Source organism: Odocoileus virginianus, chromosome 15 (genome assembly GCF_023699985.2).
Source record: "Odocoileus virginianus isolate 20LAN1187 ecotype Illinois chromosome 15, Ovbor_1.2, whole genome shotgun sequence".
NCBI lineage: Eukaryota > Metazoa > Chordata > Mammalia > Artiodactyla > Cervidae > Odocoileus > Odocoileus virginianus.
In genome coordinates, this window is record NC_069688.1 from 24,362,631 (window position 1) to 24,376,335 (window position 13,705).

General features: G+C 38.8%; 1 protein-coding gene across 4 annotated transcripts in view; it reads right to left on the reverse strand.

The window, feature by feature from the left end:
* The window catches only part of UBE2W (ubiquitin conjugating enzyme E2 W), a 65,384-nt gene that overhangs the window by 35,519 nt on the left and 16,160 nt on the right, over positions 1-13,705 (reverse strand). For 2 of the 4 annotated variants that reach the window (XM_070477179.1, XM_070477180.1), the window contains exon 2: positions 49-140. In XM_070477179.1, coding sequence (XP_070333280.1) covers positions 49-140 — 92 coding nt within the window. Of the gene's footprint in view, positions 1-48; positions 141-2,018; positions 2,183-13,705 lie in introns of those variants that run through there. The other 2 variants (XM_070477181.1, XM_070477182.1) reach the window with 2 other exon arrangements.

Here is a 13,705-nt window from a genome sequence, read left to right on the forward strand (position 1 = left end):
CATTGATAACAAAAGAAAAATAAGTACTTTAAAACTTAAAATACTTACTGTGTAATTGAATTTTGAACACTCTTTTCATTTAAAGTCATTCCAGGAGGTGGGTCATTTTGCAAAGCCAACAGTTCTTTCTGTAGTCGTTTCTAAAAAAAAAAAGTATCATTAATAAATCTGTACTTTTTTTTCTTACAACATAATATCCTTGTAGTCCTACAGTCTGAAATCCCTGATTAAATTTCCTCCAAATGCTTGTGCCTTTTCCTTTATAAACCCCTTACATCTATATATTTTACATGCCTGACTCTCTAATTTTTTATTGCTTTCCTATAATTCACAATTTTTTAATTATTTCTAAATATATTTGTAACCATTGATGCTATCAGATAGTTACCAAGTTATAAGGTTATAAATGCTTAACAGTTTCAGCAGGGCTTCCTTTGCTGGTTTTCAATGATAAAAATCATAGTTTTCCGTAACTCTTAAAGAATGCATCGTTTTAGACAAATAGGTTTTCCAGAAGAACTCCAGAAAACATCTTTTGAAAAAGTTTAAGATAATTTAAATTTACAGCTATTTGTTTTCTTAAAATAGTATCATCCACATATAATTTAATCTTTCAACACCAGGATATAATATATCAGAGCCTGAGATTACATAAAGTTATTTCTTCATACACTAGATGCCCTGAAATGGCTATGTACTTGCATTCTTTTTTGTATAGCTTTTACTGTTCAATTCTTCCCTTATTATCATCACTTGACATTCTTTTTCAGGACACAACAAAGCAAAACAAAAACCACAACAGTCCATAATTTATCGGTTTAAAAGCAAATAACCAATGTTTTTAGAAGTGCATGCAACATTATAAAGATTTCTAATGAACTTTTTTTTGGATTAAAGTACACAAGCAGGACTTCCCTGGTGGCCCAGTGGTTAAGAATCAGCCTGCCAACGCAGGGAACATGGGTTTGATCCTTGCCCCAGGGAGATCCCACATGCTGTGGGGCAACTAAGCCCATGTGCCACCACTACTGAGCCTGTGCACCCTAGAGCCCACGCTCCACAAGACAATCCACCAAAATGAGAAGCCTGCGCACCACGAGAGAAAGCCTGAGTGCAGCCATGAAGACCAGCACAGCCACTAATTAATTAAAAGCTTGCTTAAAAATAAACAAAATTGTACACAGTAAGTGTTCAGAAAAAAAAAAGCACACAAGCATGGATTCCTATTCAGAACTTCACACAACTCTACTTAAGAGCTAGTTTCTGATTTTTCACAACAGTGGAATATCACTATCAATACAGCAACGTTTGTGGTTTTCTAGATCTTTTCAATTCATAACATTTTTTAATAAACCTACCAACATCTAACACCTCTACAGATTAGAGAACTCCTCCCTTTTTTGTTGAGAATCAATGGCTCTTTTAATTGGCAAAAGTGAAAACTTTTCCTCAAATGATACAATGCCAGAATTGCTAGCAACAAGGAAAATAAGATATTAACTGCAATTTCTGACCTCAGTTGCCTTCCAAAATGCAAAATTACAAACTGAAAATTAGTTTAGAAAATTTTTAATTATCGAAAACAAATAAAGCTGCCTAAACAATGTTTTGAATAAAGAAGGAATATATTTGTGAGAAGTGTCTATGTAGAAGAGGGTTTTTAATTTACTTAAGTTAACAGGGGCTTCCCTGGTGGCTCAAGACTGTAAAGAATCTGCCTGCAGTGCAGGAGACCTGGGTTCAATCCCTGGGTCAGGAAGATCCTCTGGAGATGGAAATGGTAACCCACTCCAGTACTCGTGCCTGGGAAATCCCAGGGACAGAGGGGCCTGGCAGGTTATATATAGTTCACGTGGTTGCAAAGAATCAGACAGGACTGTGCAATTAACACTTTTCACTTTCAATTAAAGTCAACAAATCCTATAGGTTCTGTGATTAAGTCAATTTTCAAAAACACTAGACTGAAAAAAAAAAGTTTTTTTTTTTTTTTAAAAGCAGGAATTCTCAGATATACTAACTTGCATGACGACTCTCTAAGGAGAGGAAGATAACATACAGGTTTCCAAAGTAATGGAATCCTCGCAGTGTAGGGCATCTTGGGAAAGTCTTGTTTCAATGACCACAGTTTGGGAAACAATGCTGTGGAAATCCTCCAGACCTTGAGAACTTCACATAAGACAGGGAAGACAGCCCTTGTCACTGAATCAGGATACAAAAGAAGGTCAATTTGCATAAACAGCTACCAAAAGAAACAGGATGCAAAGGCAAGCTAAGAAGAATTGCATTGGTGTAATTATCCCTAAAAGACAACGTGATCAGTACTGAAGAAAAGGAAAAGCTTTACCCATCCCATACTACTACTTATATGTCCACAAAGAAAGGGGCCCATGGTAGCCAAACTCTAAGGAATCTCCAAGTAACTGCTTCCTGGTAGTCACATCCTCTCACACAGTACCAGAGTTGGTCAATGTAACCAATACAATCCAGCAGAAAGGAAGGTATGTCACTCCCAAGATTAGGTTATAAAAGATTGTGATTTATGTCTTGGTTGTTCTCTCTGGAATCACTTGCCATACTGTGAACAACCCAATTCAGAGGTCAGCAGGGTAAGGTTAGGGCCTCCTGCCAATAACCACATGTCATTTTGAAGAACCTCCAATCTGGAATCTCCAATTCCAGCCAAGATTTCAGACAACTGCTGCCAGGGCCAGTATTTTGCCTGCAAACTCAAATGAGAACCATCCAACTCTCTGGAATTACAAGGGATTGTAAGTGTTTGTTCTTTCAAACATCGAATGTTTTTTCAAACATTTCAAGACATTCACTGGAGCATGTTTTTTAATGGAGGAGGTGGAGTCACTACATTAAAAGACAACCCATGCCAGTCCCTTACTGTCTCTGCTACCAGGCAATAAACTACCTTGCACATCCGTATTTCTGCAGTAGAAAGACAAACAGGACCAACATGGGGGAGAGGTGTCAATGAGTACTTACTAAGCACACTAATAAAAACTAGTGATTCAGCAGGGTACTAAAAAAAAAGATAAGGTAGAAGGTCAAACAGTGTATGTGGTAGGCTCACAAAAACAGGGAATTCACTCTTAAGTGTATCCTTCCCAGAACAATAATTCATTAGAGGGGGCAGGAAGTGTTTTTGAGTAAGCGAACAGTTTCCTCAACGATCCTCTGGCTCTTGTAAAAAACCGGTTCTAAGAACGCTGACTATGAACACAGAAGTTAAAAAAGGAGGACTTAAAGAGTTCAATGTAAAAATAAATGAAAATTCATACTCCAGGATGTGAAGAACTAGTGCAACTGTTTAGAAATCATACCAAGTAGCATCTATCAACAGAAAGCTATTACCACATGAGGAAGCATTCACCTCCTAATTTTGAAGACTAAGTGTTAAAAGTAGATGTGAAATACCTGCGTTAGGACTGAACTCTAGCAAAGCCAAAGATACCACCAGCTCATTAGACCACCAGGGCAACACTGGCTGCTTCCCTAGACAGCGTTGAAAATAACAGCCCTGAACTGAGGTAAGGGGAGACAACTGGAAAATATCTGCAGAAGGTAAGTAAAGAAGCAGAACTACCCACAAACCACTGAGGGCTGAGGGGGCTGAAAAGCTGACAGCTCACAGCCACAAATCACCCTGTCTGCCCGTGCATCAGAGAGGCATGAGAAAAGTAGCTACACACATTACAAACTATCAGGTTCTCTGAATCTGAGACACATCATCAATTGTACTATTTTATGTAACACTAAGAAAGGAAAATGGCTACCAAGTAAACAACACCACTCCACTGACATATCTTGATTTCAGACATGTTCAAGTAGGGAGGAATATGTGCATTCAAAATTGTTAATAAAGGTCTGACTTCCCTAACTGTTAAGTATCAGAACTACCTGAAGAGTAAAAATTAATTTTGAGTAAATTTAATATGCCTAAAATGATTCTTCTCTCAGTATTTAACATCTACCCCACGATGCATGATCTCAGTCGATCTGTAAATTTGCACTTTATTCCCAGACTGCATGAAATAGAAGCACACTTGTGCTCCAAGGCAGAAAGACCAGGCAGGCCCACAATTTAAATGTTTGAGAGCATCCCAAATCTAGAATAACCTGAAAATTCTATCTAGCCCTCATGTGTGTTGGCTCAAGCCTAGAAAACTCAGAGGAATTTGAGCTTTTCTAAGAGATCCAAATGGTTTATACACCCACTGTATATACCTAAATCCTGATATACCTAAATACTGTGGGGAAAAAAATGATTTAATGCTTTCAGAACTGGCATAGCTGTCCAGTGGCTCTACAAGTCTAGACAGCACCTTCCTTTCTCTGCTTCCTTATGAATACAAATGAATCAAAGTGATATGAATCCACCGTAATTTACTACTTTGGGGGGTAAGAAAACCACTGACAAATTTTGGAGTTAACTACTGTCAACAACAAGACACTGGGAAGCACCACACAACGGAATGACATTCCCGTATGTCATAATACTACGGTTGAGAAACTCCAGACTACTGCAACAGCTAGGATGTGTCACCCTGCACTTAAGATAGGGTGACAGAGGTTCAGTTCCTAAAACTTTTCCCACTTCAGTACTGTGAGATATTATTCTTGAGATTTACTCTCCCCTGGAAATGGGGCTTACTACAGGGGTCCGGGAAAGTATTTGTGTAACATGAAAAGGCGGCCAGGAGCTTAATTAACACTCCCTCTTCTCCACTACCAACACTCCAAGAATCACTACAGCAGCTGTTTCACACCAAAGGTCAAGTGTGGGACAGAAAAGCCCAAAATAATTAAACAGATACAAACATTATGACCTTTGGCCTTATGAGACTTAAAGACCTTGAAAAGCTCAAGCCACAGTTTTTATACAATAGAGTAAAAGCAACTGAAAGATCACTTTAAAAACTGTAATCAGGACTTCGCTGTTGGTACGGTAGGTAGGAATCCACCTGACAATGTAGGGGATATAGGTATGACCCCTGGTTCGGGAAGATTCTACATGCTACAGAGCAACTAAGCCCTCAGGCCACAACTACTGAGCCTGTGCTCTGCAACTAGAGAAACCACAGCCACGAGAAGCTCACACACAGCAACAAAGAAGAGCCCCCACTTGCCACAACTAGAGAAAGTCTGTGCACAGGAATGAAGATCCAGTACAACCAAAAATAAATATTTTTTTTTAAATGAAAAAAAAAAAAAAAAAAAAAACAACAACACTGCAATTGCTGTGAGAACTTCCTGGCAGTCCAGTGGTTAGCACCCCATGCTTCTACTCAGGGGGCACAGGTTGTCTCTCTCATCAGGGAACTAAGATCCTGCACGCAGTGTGGCATGGCAAAAAAAAAACCAACTGTAATCACTATATTCTCATCAGCCCTGTTCCATTTTCCCCAACTGATATTATCAATGCCCATCCCAGTATAGACCCATAATGTTAAACCAAGTTTGAATATGCCATGTGCTTCCCTGGTATAACCAGGGAATGAGATATAAAGAATAAAAATGAACACTTTTAAATATCAAAAAATTTTAAATGAATGTAGTAAAACTCTAAACTCCTATACAGATCCCTGACACTATGTGTACTGAAAATAATTTAACCTGTTAATAATGATTACTGTGACAGCCTCAGACAACAGTGAGGTCTACAAGCCCACCTGACCCTTCAGCATATAGTTAGTGTAGATTGACAGCTCCAGTTCTCACATTTTAAACTGTCACCTGCTCTTTGATTGTCAGTAACTTTTCATAATACTTAACCTCTAACCACAGACATTCTCTTTCTCTTTTACTTGCTGTTTCCCACTTTGGAGCCGCAACCTCCCTTAGCAAGCAAAAGGGTTTACTTTCTTTGGTAACTACATCACATTTTTTTTTGGTATAACAAATGCCAACTAATCTTCAGTGACAGCATTAACACTGACTAACATTTGTTGCTTCATTTGCTCTTAAACCAGACTATATTCCCTTGCTGAGACTAACTGGAGAAATTAGGAACAAGTTTACCAAGTCCTCATAAAAATGAAAAGCACAGCCCAGTAATGAACAGGTCCACAGACCACACTGTGAAGCATGGTCCTAAGACAGCAAGTTTCATCCCAATGAGGCCATCTTTGCCTCTTCGGCTCCTAATCATTTTCATCAATGCTTGTGCTTTATTAGTTCAAGTTTTTGCTTTTTCAGACAGCTAAGGATGATGGGTATTACTGTATAAAAAAAAAAAATCACTATAGTTGTTTGATAGTGAACAACACTGTTCAAGTTGAGGAATACCACACTCAACGAAATGCTCTGAGCAACAAAGGTCTATTTTAAATAGCATCCCAAAAAGTTCATTCATATATAAAACAGCTCAGCTTCGAAACTAATGGATTTGTGTTAAGTATTATCCAACACTAATACATGTTGAAATCAAGGTACAAAATATTTAAATGATACTCTGACATTATCAATCAAAACCAGAAGAGAATATATCCCTCTTAGATACTAAAAATGACAATATATTATCAATGGACAAACTGACAAGATCCCTGGCTGTGTAAAGCTTAAACTCTAGTGAAGGAAGAGACAGTCAATAAATAGTTAAAAAACAAGTACATGTGTGGTAATATTAAAATGTGACAAAAAATGGAGCAAGTTAAGGCACTGGAGAATTAGGCCTCACGTCTTGCTAAATTTTATTTAAAAGTGACATTTTGAGAAACCAAGTAGAAATCCTTATTTAGGGTAGGAAGAAATACAAACTAAAAGGGGGAAAACATTAAAAATGTGGAGATATATGACAATGATTGCTAATGCAACTGTACCTAAAATGCCCAACATGTTTTCTCTAATTTCATCTAACAATCAACTAAAGGTGGGAAATAAACAATAGGAGGGTATGATGGAGGAAATGGCAACCCACTCAGGTATTCTTGCTTGGGAAATCCCACGGACAGAGAAGCCTGGTAGGCTACAGTCCATGGGGTTGCAAAAGAGTCAGACACAACTTAGTGACTAAACAACATAGTAATATCATTACGCTAATAAATTACTACTTCTAACAATATTAAACAATTACAACATTTTTCTTTTTTCAAATGAAAAAGGGTGAGAAGACACAGCACTGAAATGATTTTACCTTATTTAAAAATTAGGTAGAATTTGATTCGTGCAAATTAAGAAAATACTTCCTTTCCTAAGTATAATATACTTCTACAGCTCTTAATTCTAACATTTATTGAAACTTTCCCCCCTTTTAGGAAATGGGTAGCCTTCAACAAATCAAGTTGTTCACTCTTATTTTAAAGTTAATATTTTGGGGAATTCTCTGTCAGTCCAGTGGTTAGGGCTGCCAAGGGCCTGAGTGTGATCCCTGGTTGGGGAACTGGGATCCCACATGTCACCGAACAACAAAGGTCACACGGCAACTACTGAGCATGAGGGCCACAGCTAGAGTCCGCACATGGCAGTGAAAGATTCTGCAGGACACAGTGAAAGAACCCTTGTGCAGCGCAGAAGACCCCACGCAGCCAGATAAATAAATAAAAAGACTAAACATATTTCTAGCACAATGCAGATACTCTAAACACTTCCACAGAAAACAAAAATCAAATGAATGCAGGAACTTTGAAATATTCAAAGGATCAGGGCTGAATTTCATTTTGGAGTTCTCTACCAAATCCAAGGGGTGCAAGACCAAGAAGTCTGGAATCTCTCACAAGACCTGCATAAAACTATGATCCCTCAAACTAATAGTGAATAAGATAAAGGGCATGGAAAGAGGTAACAATGAAATCTGCCTGTTTAGAACTTAGCAAATGGCTAGAGAAAGAAAAAAATGTCTCCCATTAAATGTCTGAATCTCAAGCAGATACCCACAGGGCTCTGTCTGAATTCCCACCGAGAACCTAAGGCAAGAATTTAATCAAGTGGTCAAGGAAGTAACGCCCCAGGCAACAGGCAGAAACAAACAAAATATCCTGGGGAATATAAATTCTAACCAGTGAGGCAACATTTCTTTTTTCAGAATCTAGAAACTTAAAAAAGTAATAAGACCCAAATGAAAAGTTGTTCAGAAGAAATAGCATAAAATACCTGATGCAATAAAGATTTTTCTAGCTGGAAAAGCACTAGATCCCCAATTAATTTACTTTATGTTCTTGTAGCATTTATATAACTGTAAGCAACTCTAAGGTAGAGATTTCTATTTACCTTTGTAATCCTAGCATTCAAAACTGTATGTGCTCAGTCACTCATATCCGACTCTTTGCAACCCCATGGACTGTAGTCCGCCTGGCTCCTCTATCCATGGAATTTTTCATGCAAGAATATTGGAGCGGGTTGCCATTTCCTCCCCCAGGGGATCTTCTGAACACAGGAACTGAACCTGCATCTCCTGCATTGGCAGGTGGATTCTGTACCACTGTGCCACAAAAACTGTGCCTGACACATAACGCTTTCCCTCAGTAAAAAATTTTTTTAATTCATAAGGATGCTGACTGCTTCACTGTAAGCAAACTCCAGAAACAATATAGGTGCCTATCAATAATTATACAAACTGCAGCATGCAGAAGTAAGACTACACAACCACTAGGCTTCCTAGGTGGCTCAGTGGTAAGGAATCCATCTGCCAATGCAGGAGACTTAAGAGATGTGGGTTTGACCCTTGAGTCTGAAAGATCCCCTGGAGAAGGAAACGTCAACTGGCTCCAGTATTGTTGCCTGGAAAATTCCACGGACAGAGGAGCCAAATGGGCTAAAATTCATGGGGTTGTAAACAGTCAAGACACAACTCAGCACACATAAGCACGCACACAATCATTAAGAATGATGTGGGACTTCAATAGTGGTCCAGTGGTTAAGAACCCACTTGCCAATGTAGGGGATATGGGTTTTATCCCTGATCCGGGAAGATCCCACAAGCTGGGGGTCAACTAAGCCTGTGAGCCCCAACTACTGAGCCCCCACTCTAGAGCCTGTGCTCTGCGATAAGAGAAGCCACCTCAATGAGAAGCCCGAGCACTGCAACAAAGAGTGATCCCCAATCTCTGCAAATAGAGAAAGCCTGCACACAGCAATGAAGATACAGCACAGCCAAAAATAGATGAATAAATAACTTTTTTTTAAAGCTATGTCTTTAAAAAAAAAAAATAATGTGGATTTCTGTGTACTAACACCAACAGAAGAATCCCAAAACATACTGAAATGGAAAAAAGAAAGCCTCAAAACTACATGTAATTTCTTTATATTAAAACAAAAGCAAGAGTTATACAAACATCATATAAATGCATATGGAAGAGACCAGAAGCAAGCACATCCAACCATTTTATAGTAATTCCCTCCTAGCAGTATAAATAGAGAAGTGGATACCCATGTTTGCACTACATACTTTTATATATATATTTATATACATATATACTTATATATGCCATCACTTCAAGGCAAATAGATAGGGGAAAAGCAGAAACAGTGACAGACTGTATTTTCATGGGCTCCAAAATCACTGCAGATGGTGACTGCAGCCACAAAATTAAAAAAGACACTTGCTCCTTGGAAGAAAAGCCATGACAAACCTAGAGAGCATATTAAAAAGCAAAGACATCACGTTGCCAACAAAGGTCCATATAGTCAAAGCTATGGTTTTTCCAGTAGTCATGCACAGATGTGAGAGTTGGACCACAAAGAAGGCTGAGAATGGAAGAATTGATGTTTTCAAATTGTGGCATTGGAGAAGACTCTTGAGAATCCCTTGGACAGCACGAAGATCAAACCAGTCAATCCTAAAGGAAATCAACCCTGAATGTTCACTGGAAGGATGGATGCTGAAGCTCCAATACTGTGGCCACCTCATGTGATGAAACTAACTCACTGGAAAAGACCCTGATGTTGGGAAAGATTGAAGGCAAAAGAAGACGGGGGCCAGCAGAGGATGAGATGGTTGGATGATATCACTGACTCAATAGACATGAGTTTAAGCCAACTCCAGGAGATAGCGAAGGACAGGAAAGCTTGGAGTACTGTAGTTCATGGGTCGCAAAGCTGGACACGACTTAGCAACTGAACAACAAACAAGAACAACATTAAAAAATGAGTAAGTTCTTTAGTTAAAAGATAAAAGTTAAATGGATGGTGAAAATATATAGTTTCTGTGATTTTTAAAAGACATAACTAAAACCTAAGGACAAAGAAAGGTTCAAAATCAAAGGACAGAAGAAGACACCAGGTCAGAAGTTGATATAGCTGCACTGGTATCAAGTAAAATTGACTTTAAGACCAAAAGTACTAACAGAGATTAAAAAAAAAAAAAAACTACATAATGATAAAAGGTTCAGTTCATCAAAAGTGTAATTATATCCAACTTAGCTTCAAAAACAGACAAAGGAAAATTAACAAATCTATCTTTATAATAGGAGATTTTATTAACATCTCTCCAAGTAATAGAGACAAAAAAGCCTGTAAACTATTTTTGCCAGACTCCCCTGTCTTCCACTATGCCAACAGAAGGTACTGGGAGAAAAAAAACAAGACCAAAGTAGTAGAAAAATGCCATTTCCCCTCCCATTCTTTCCTGGTCTGATACACCCAAGTGAATGAGTCTCCTCCTACTGAAGTCAAGACCAGGCAGCTGAAGAACCAGGAGTGTGCACGGTTCTACGAAGTAGCAGGAACTCGTACCAGTATCTCCAGCAGCTGAGCACAAGTACAGGCTCTTTAGTTCCACCCACAGGTAGTAACAACTCCTAGACTTTCAGACAATAATCTCCCTCTCCCTCTCTAACCCTTATAACTGAGAACAGTGTGACAGATGTACTGGAGAAGTTTAAGACAGAATGAAGGCCAGGAAGCCAAACTGAAAACTGACTGAAGAATAAGAAGTTGAGACATTACTAGTGAACAACCAAGATACAGAACAGACAGGATTTAGTGGTAAATGATCAAGAGAAGTGAAAGAGAAAAAAACAAAAAAGACTCCAGGGTAGCTTGAGTGATGGTGGAAATATTAATTTGAAACACACAGAGCAGGAGGAACAGGTAGAGGAAGCCAGTCTGTCTGTGGAGATGGAGGCAGATAAGATCAAAATCAGTTTTGGACGTGTAGATTCAAGCTTCTTGAGAACATTCAGAATGACAGACAAAAATAACTGAATCAACCGGAGCTGAAGTCTGGCTGCTCCTTTTAAATGAACTCTTTAGGCTAGGTATCCTCTCTACCATGAGACCAATGGATCCATGATATAAACTTTAAAGCAGCTTGGCTCCAGGAGGCAATGAGTTTACAATGATAAAATCATATCCAAACTTCTCAAGCTAGTTCAGAAGTTATCTGTCTGGTGTTCTGGAAATTAACACTCTAAATAAAATATTTAAGCTACCCAGAAACCTTGACTCTGGATGAAATAAAATACAGTTGAGAGTCTACTGTCCTGCCCTTGGGATCACTACATTTCAAGCTCTAGGTGAAAAGAAATAATTAGCATTAAGTCTGATACAGTCAAGGTCTCATTTTAGGTAACCTTTTTTGACATGGGAGGAATATTTAAATTTTTTCCCCCCTTGTAAATGTACAATTCAAAATTTTTTACCTTTCAGATTTGGCTATGCTGGGCTACATTCAGAGATTTTGATAACTATTAATAAAGCTGCTGAGGCAAATAAAATATCATAAAGCATAAGACAACTATGTAGTGGGAAATGTAGATTATACACGATTTGGCACACACCAACTCTTTTTTTCCCCCCTTTAAATTTAATTTATTTATTTTTGGTGGGTTTCTCTCTAGTTGCAGGGAGCAGGAGCTACTCTTTGTTGCAGTGTGCAGGCTTCTCACTGGGTGGCTTCTAGTGCTGTGGAACATGGGCTCTAGGGCATGCGGGCTTCAGTAGTCAGAGTACCTGGGCTCCAGAGCACAGGCTAAGTAATTGTGCCCACGGGATCAGTTGTTCCACATGTGTGATCTTTCCAGACCAGGGATGAAACCTGTGTCTCCTGCATTGGCACACAGATTCTTTACCACTGAGCCACGAGAGAAGCCCTCAAGTCTTAAATAAATATGCTGAGTGGAAAGTCTGGTTTGACCTACAAACCAAACCGTAGATCTATCACATGAGGCAAGAATTAGGATTTAGGGTAATAGAACTGGTTACTTATTCGTTAAAAATGTAAGCAAAAGTCAAGCCTTAAGAGTAAAAGTGCGTGGTCCAGGAGTTAAGTCTCCACACTTTCAATGCTGGGGACTGGGGTTCAATCCCTGGTCAAGCAACTAAGATCCTAGAAGCCACAAGGTGCATTCCAGGAAGGGGAAGAAAATGTCTAGGTGCTAAAAGGAGTATGTTCAACTGGAACACTCAACATCTGCTTTCCAGGAGTGTATAGTATGTGTGACTTTGGATAAGTAATATTCTGCCTTAATTTCTACATAATTAAATATCTACCTCATGCTCAGTAGCATCCAGCTCTGCAACCCCATGAACTGTAGCCCACCAGGCCTCTCTGTTCATGGAATTTCCCAGGCAAGAATATTGGAGAGGGTTGCCATTTCCTTCTCCAGGGGATTTTCCCAACCCAGGGATCAAACCCACATCTCCAGCACTAACAGGTGGATTCTTTACCACTGAACCACCTGAGAAACTGGACTGTGACTAACAGAATGAGATGGGTCGGCAAATATAACAATATTTTGAAAAGTTTAAATAAATACACTACATAGTATTAAAATTTACAGATAGCAATTAAAGCAAAGATATGAAATAAAAATATCCTAAAATTAGGATATTAGAAAGAACTTTATTAGAAAGCACATGAAAATATGTATCAACTTCATTTATTTGGGGGAATTTTTTTTTCTTTTAACCCAGTCCCTTGGCAGTGAAAGCTCTGAGTCCTAAGCACTGGACTGCCAGGGAATTTCCTGGAGTGATATTTTAAATAACAAACTTCAGCTTTTCTTTCAACTGAAAAAGAAGATTCTCTCCCCTTTTCAAATCCTTCCACCTCTCTCTGGACCTCATGCCTTACCAACTCATCCAGGATATTGTTCTCAGAGTCAATAATGTGGTTTCTAGTAACCTCACTCTTTCCCAGTCCATAACCCCTTCCTTCAGTCATCAACTGGGTCTCTCCTAGCTTTAAAACAGTCATGATTTATTTTCTCTGTCAATGTCTTCCTTTTCTTTCATTGTAAAACTCCATGAAAGAAGTGGGTGAGCCAACATCCACTGCCTCTACTTCCCCTCTAATATATTCACTTAAAGCTTCAATCCCTGCAAGCTTCTGAGAGTTCAAGCCACTTGCTGATTAAATCTACTTGAGGTCTTATTTCACAAATTTATCACTTATAATCTTCCATGTGAAGAGCTTTCTCTCTTTGATTCTATTATGCCAAACTTGGCTTCTCTTCCTATTTCTGCTATGGGTTCTTACATTTTACTTGCTGGGCCCTCGTTCTGTAGGTACTCACAGAGCAAAAATTTCTGGTACTTTTGGTGACACAACTTTCAATTCACTATCATCAGGTATTTTGAAAGCTAGAAAACACAGATTCTATGACTTAGTAACACCATTCTAGAAAATTGACCTTAAAGAATAACACAAAACTGGGGGTGCGAGGGAGAGGAAGCAGCACACATGCAGCTTGTAATGGTAAAAGTGCGAAAACAGGAATACGGCTAACTAGACCGCGACACACGGTTAGAACAAACA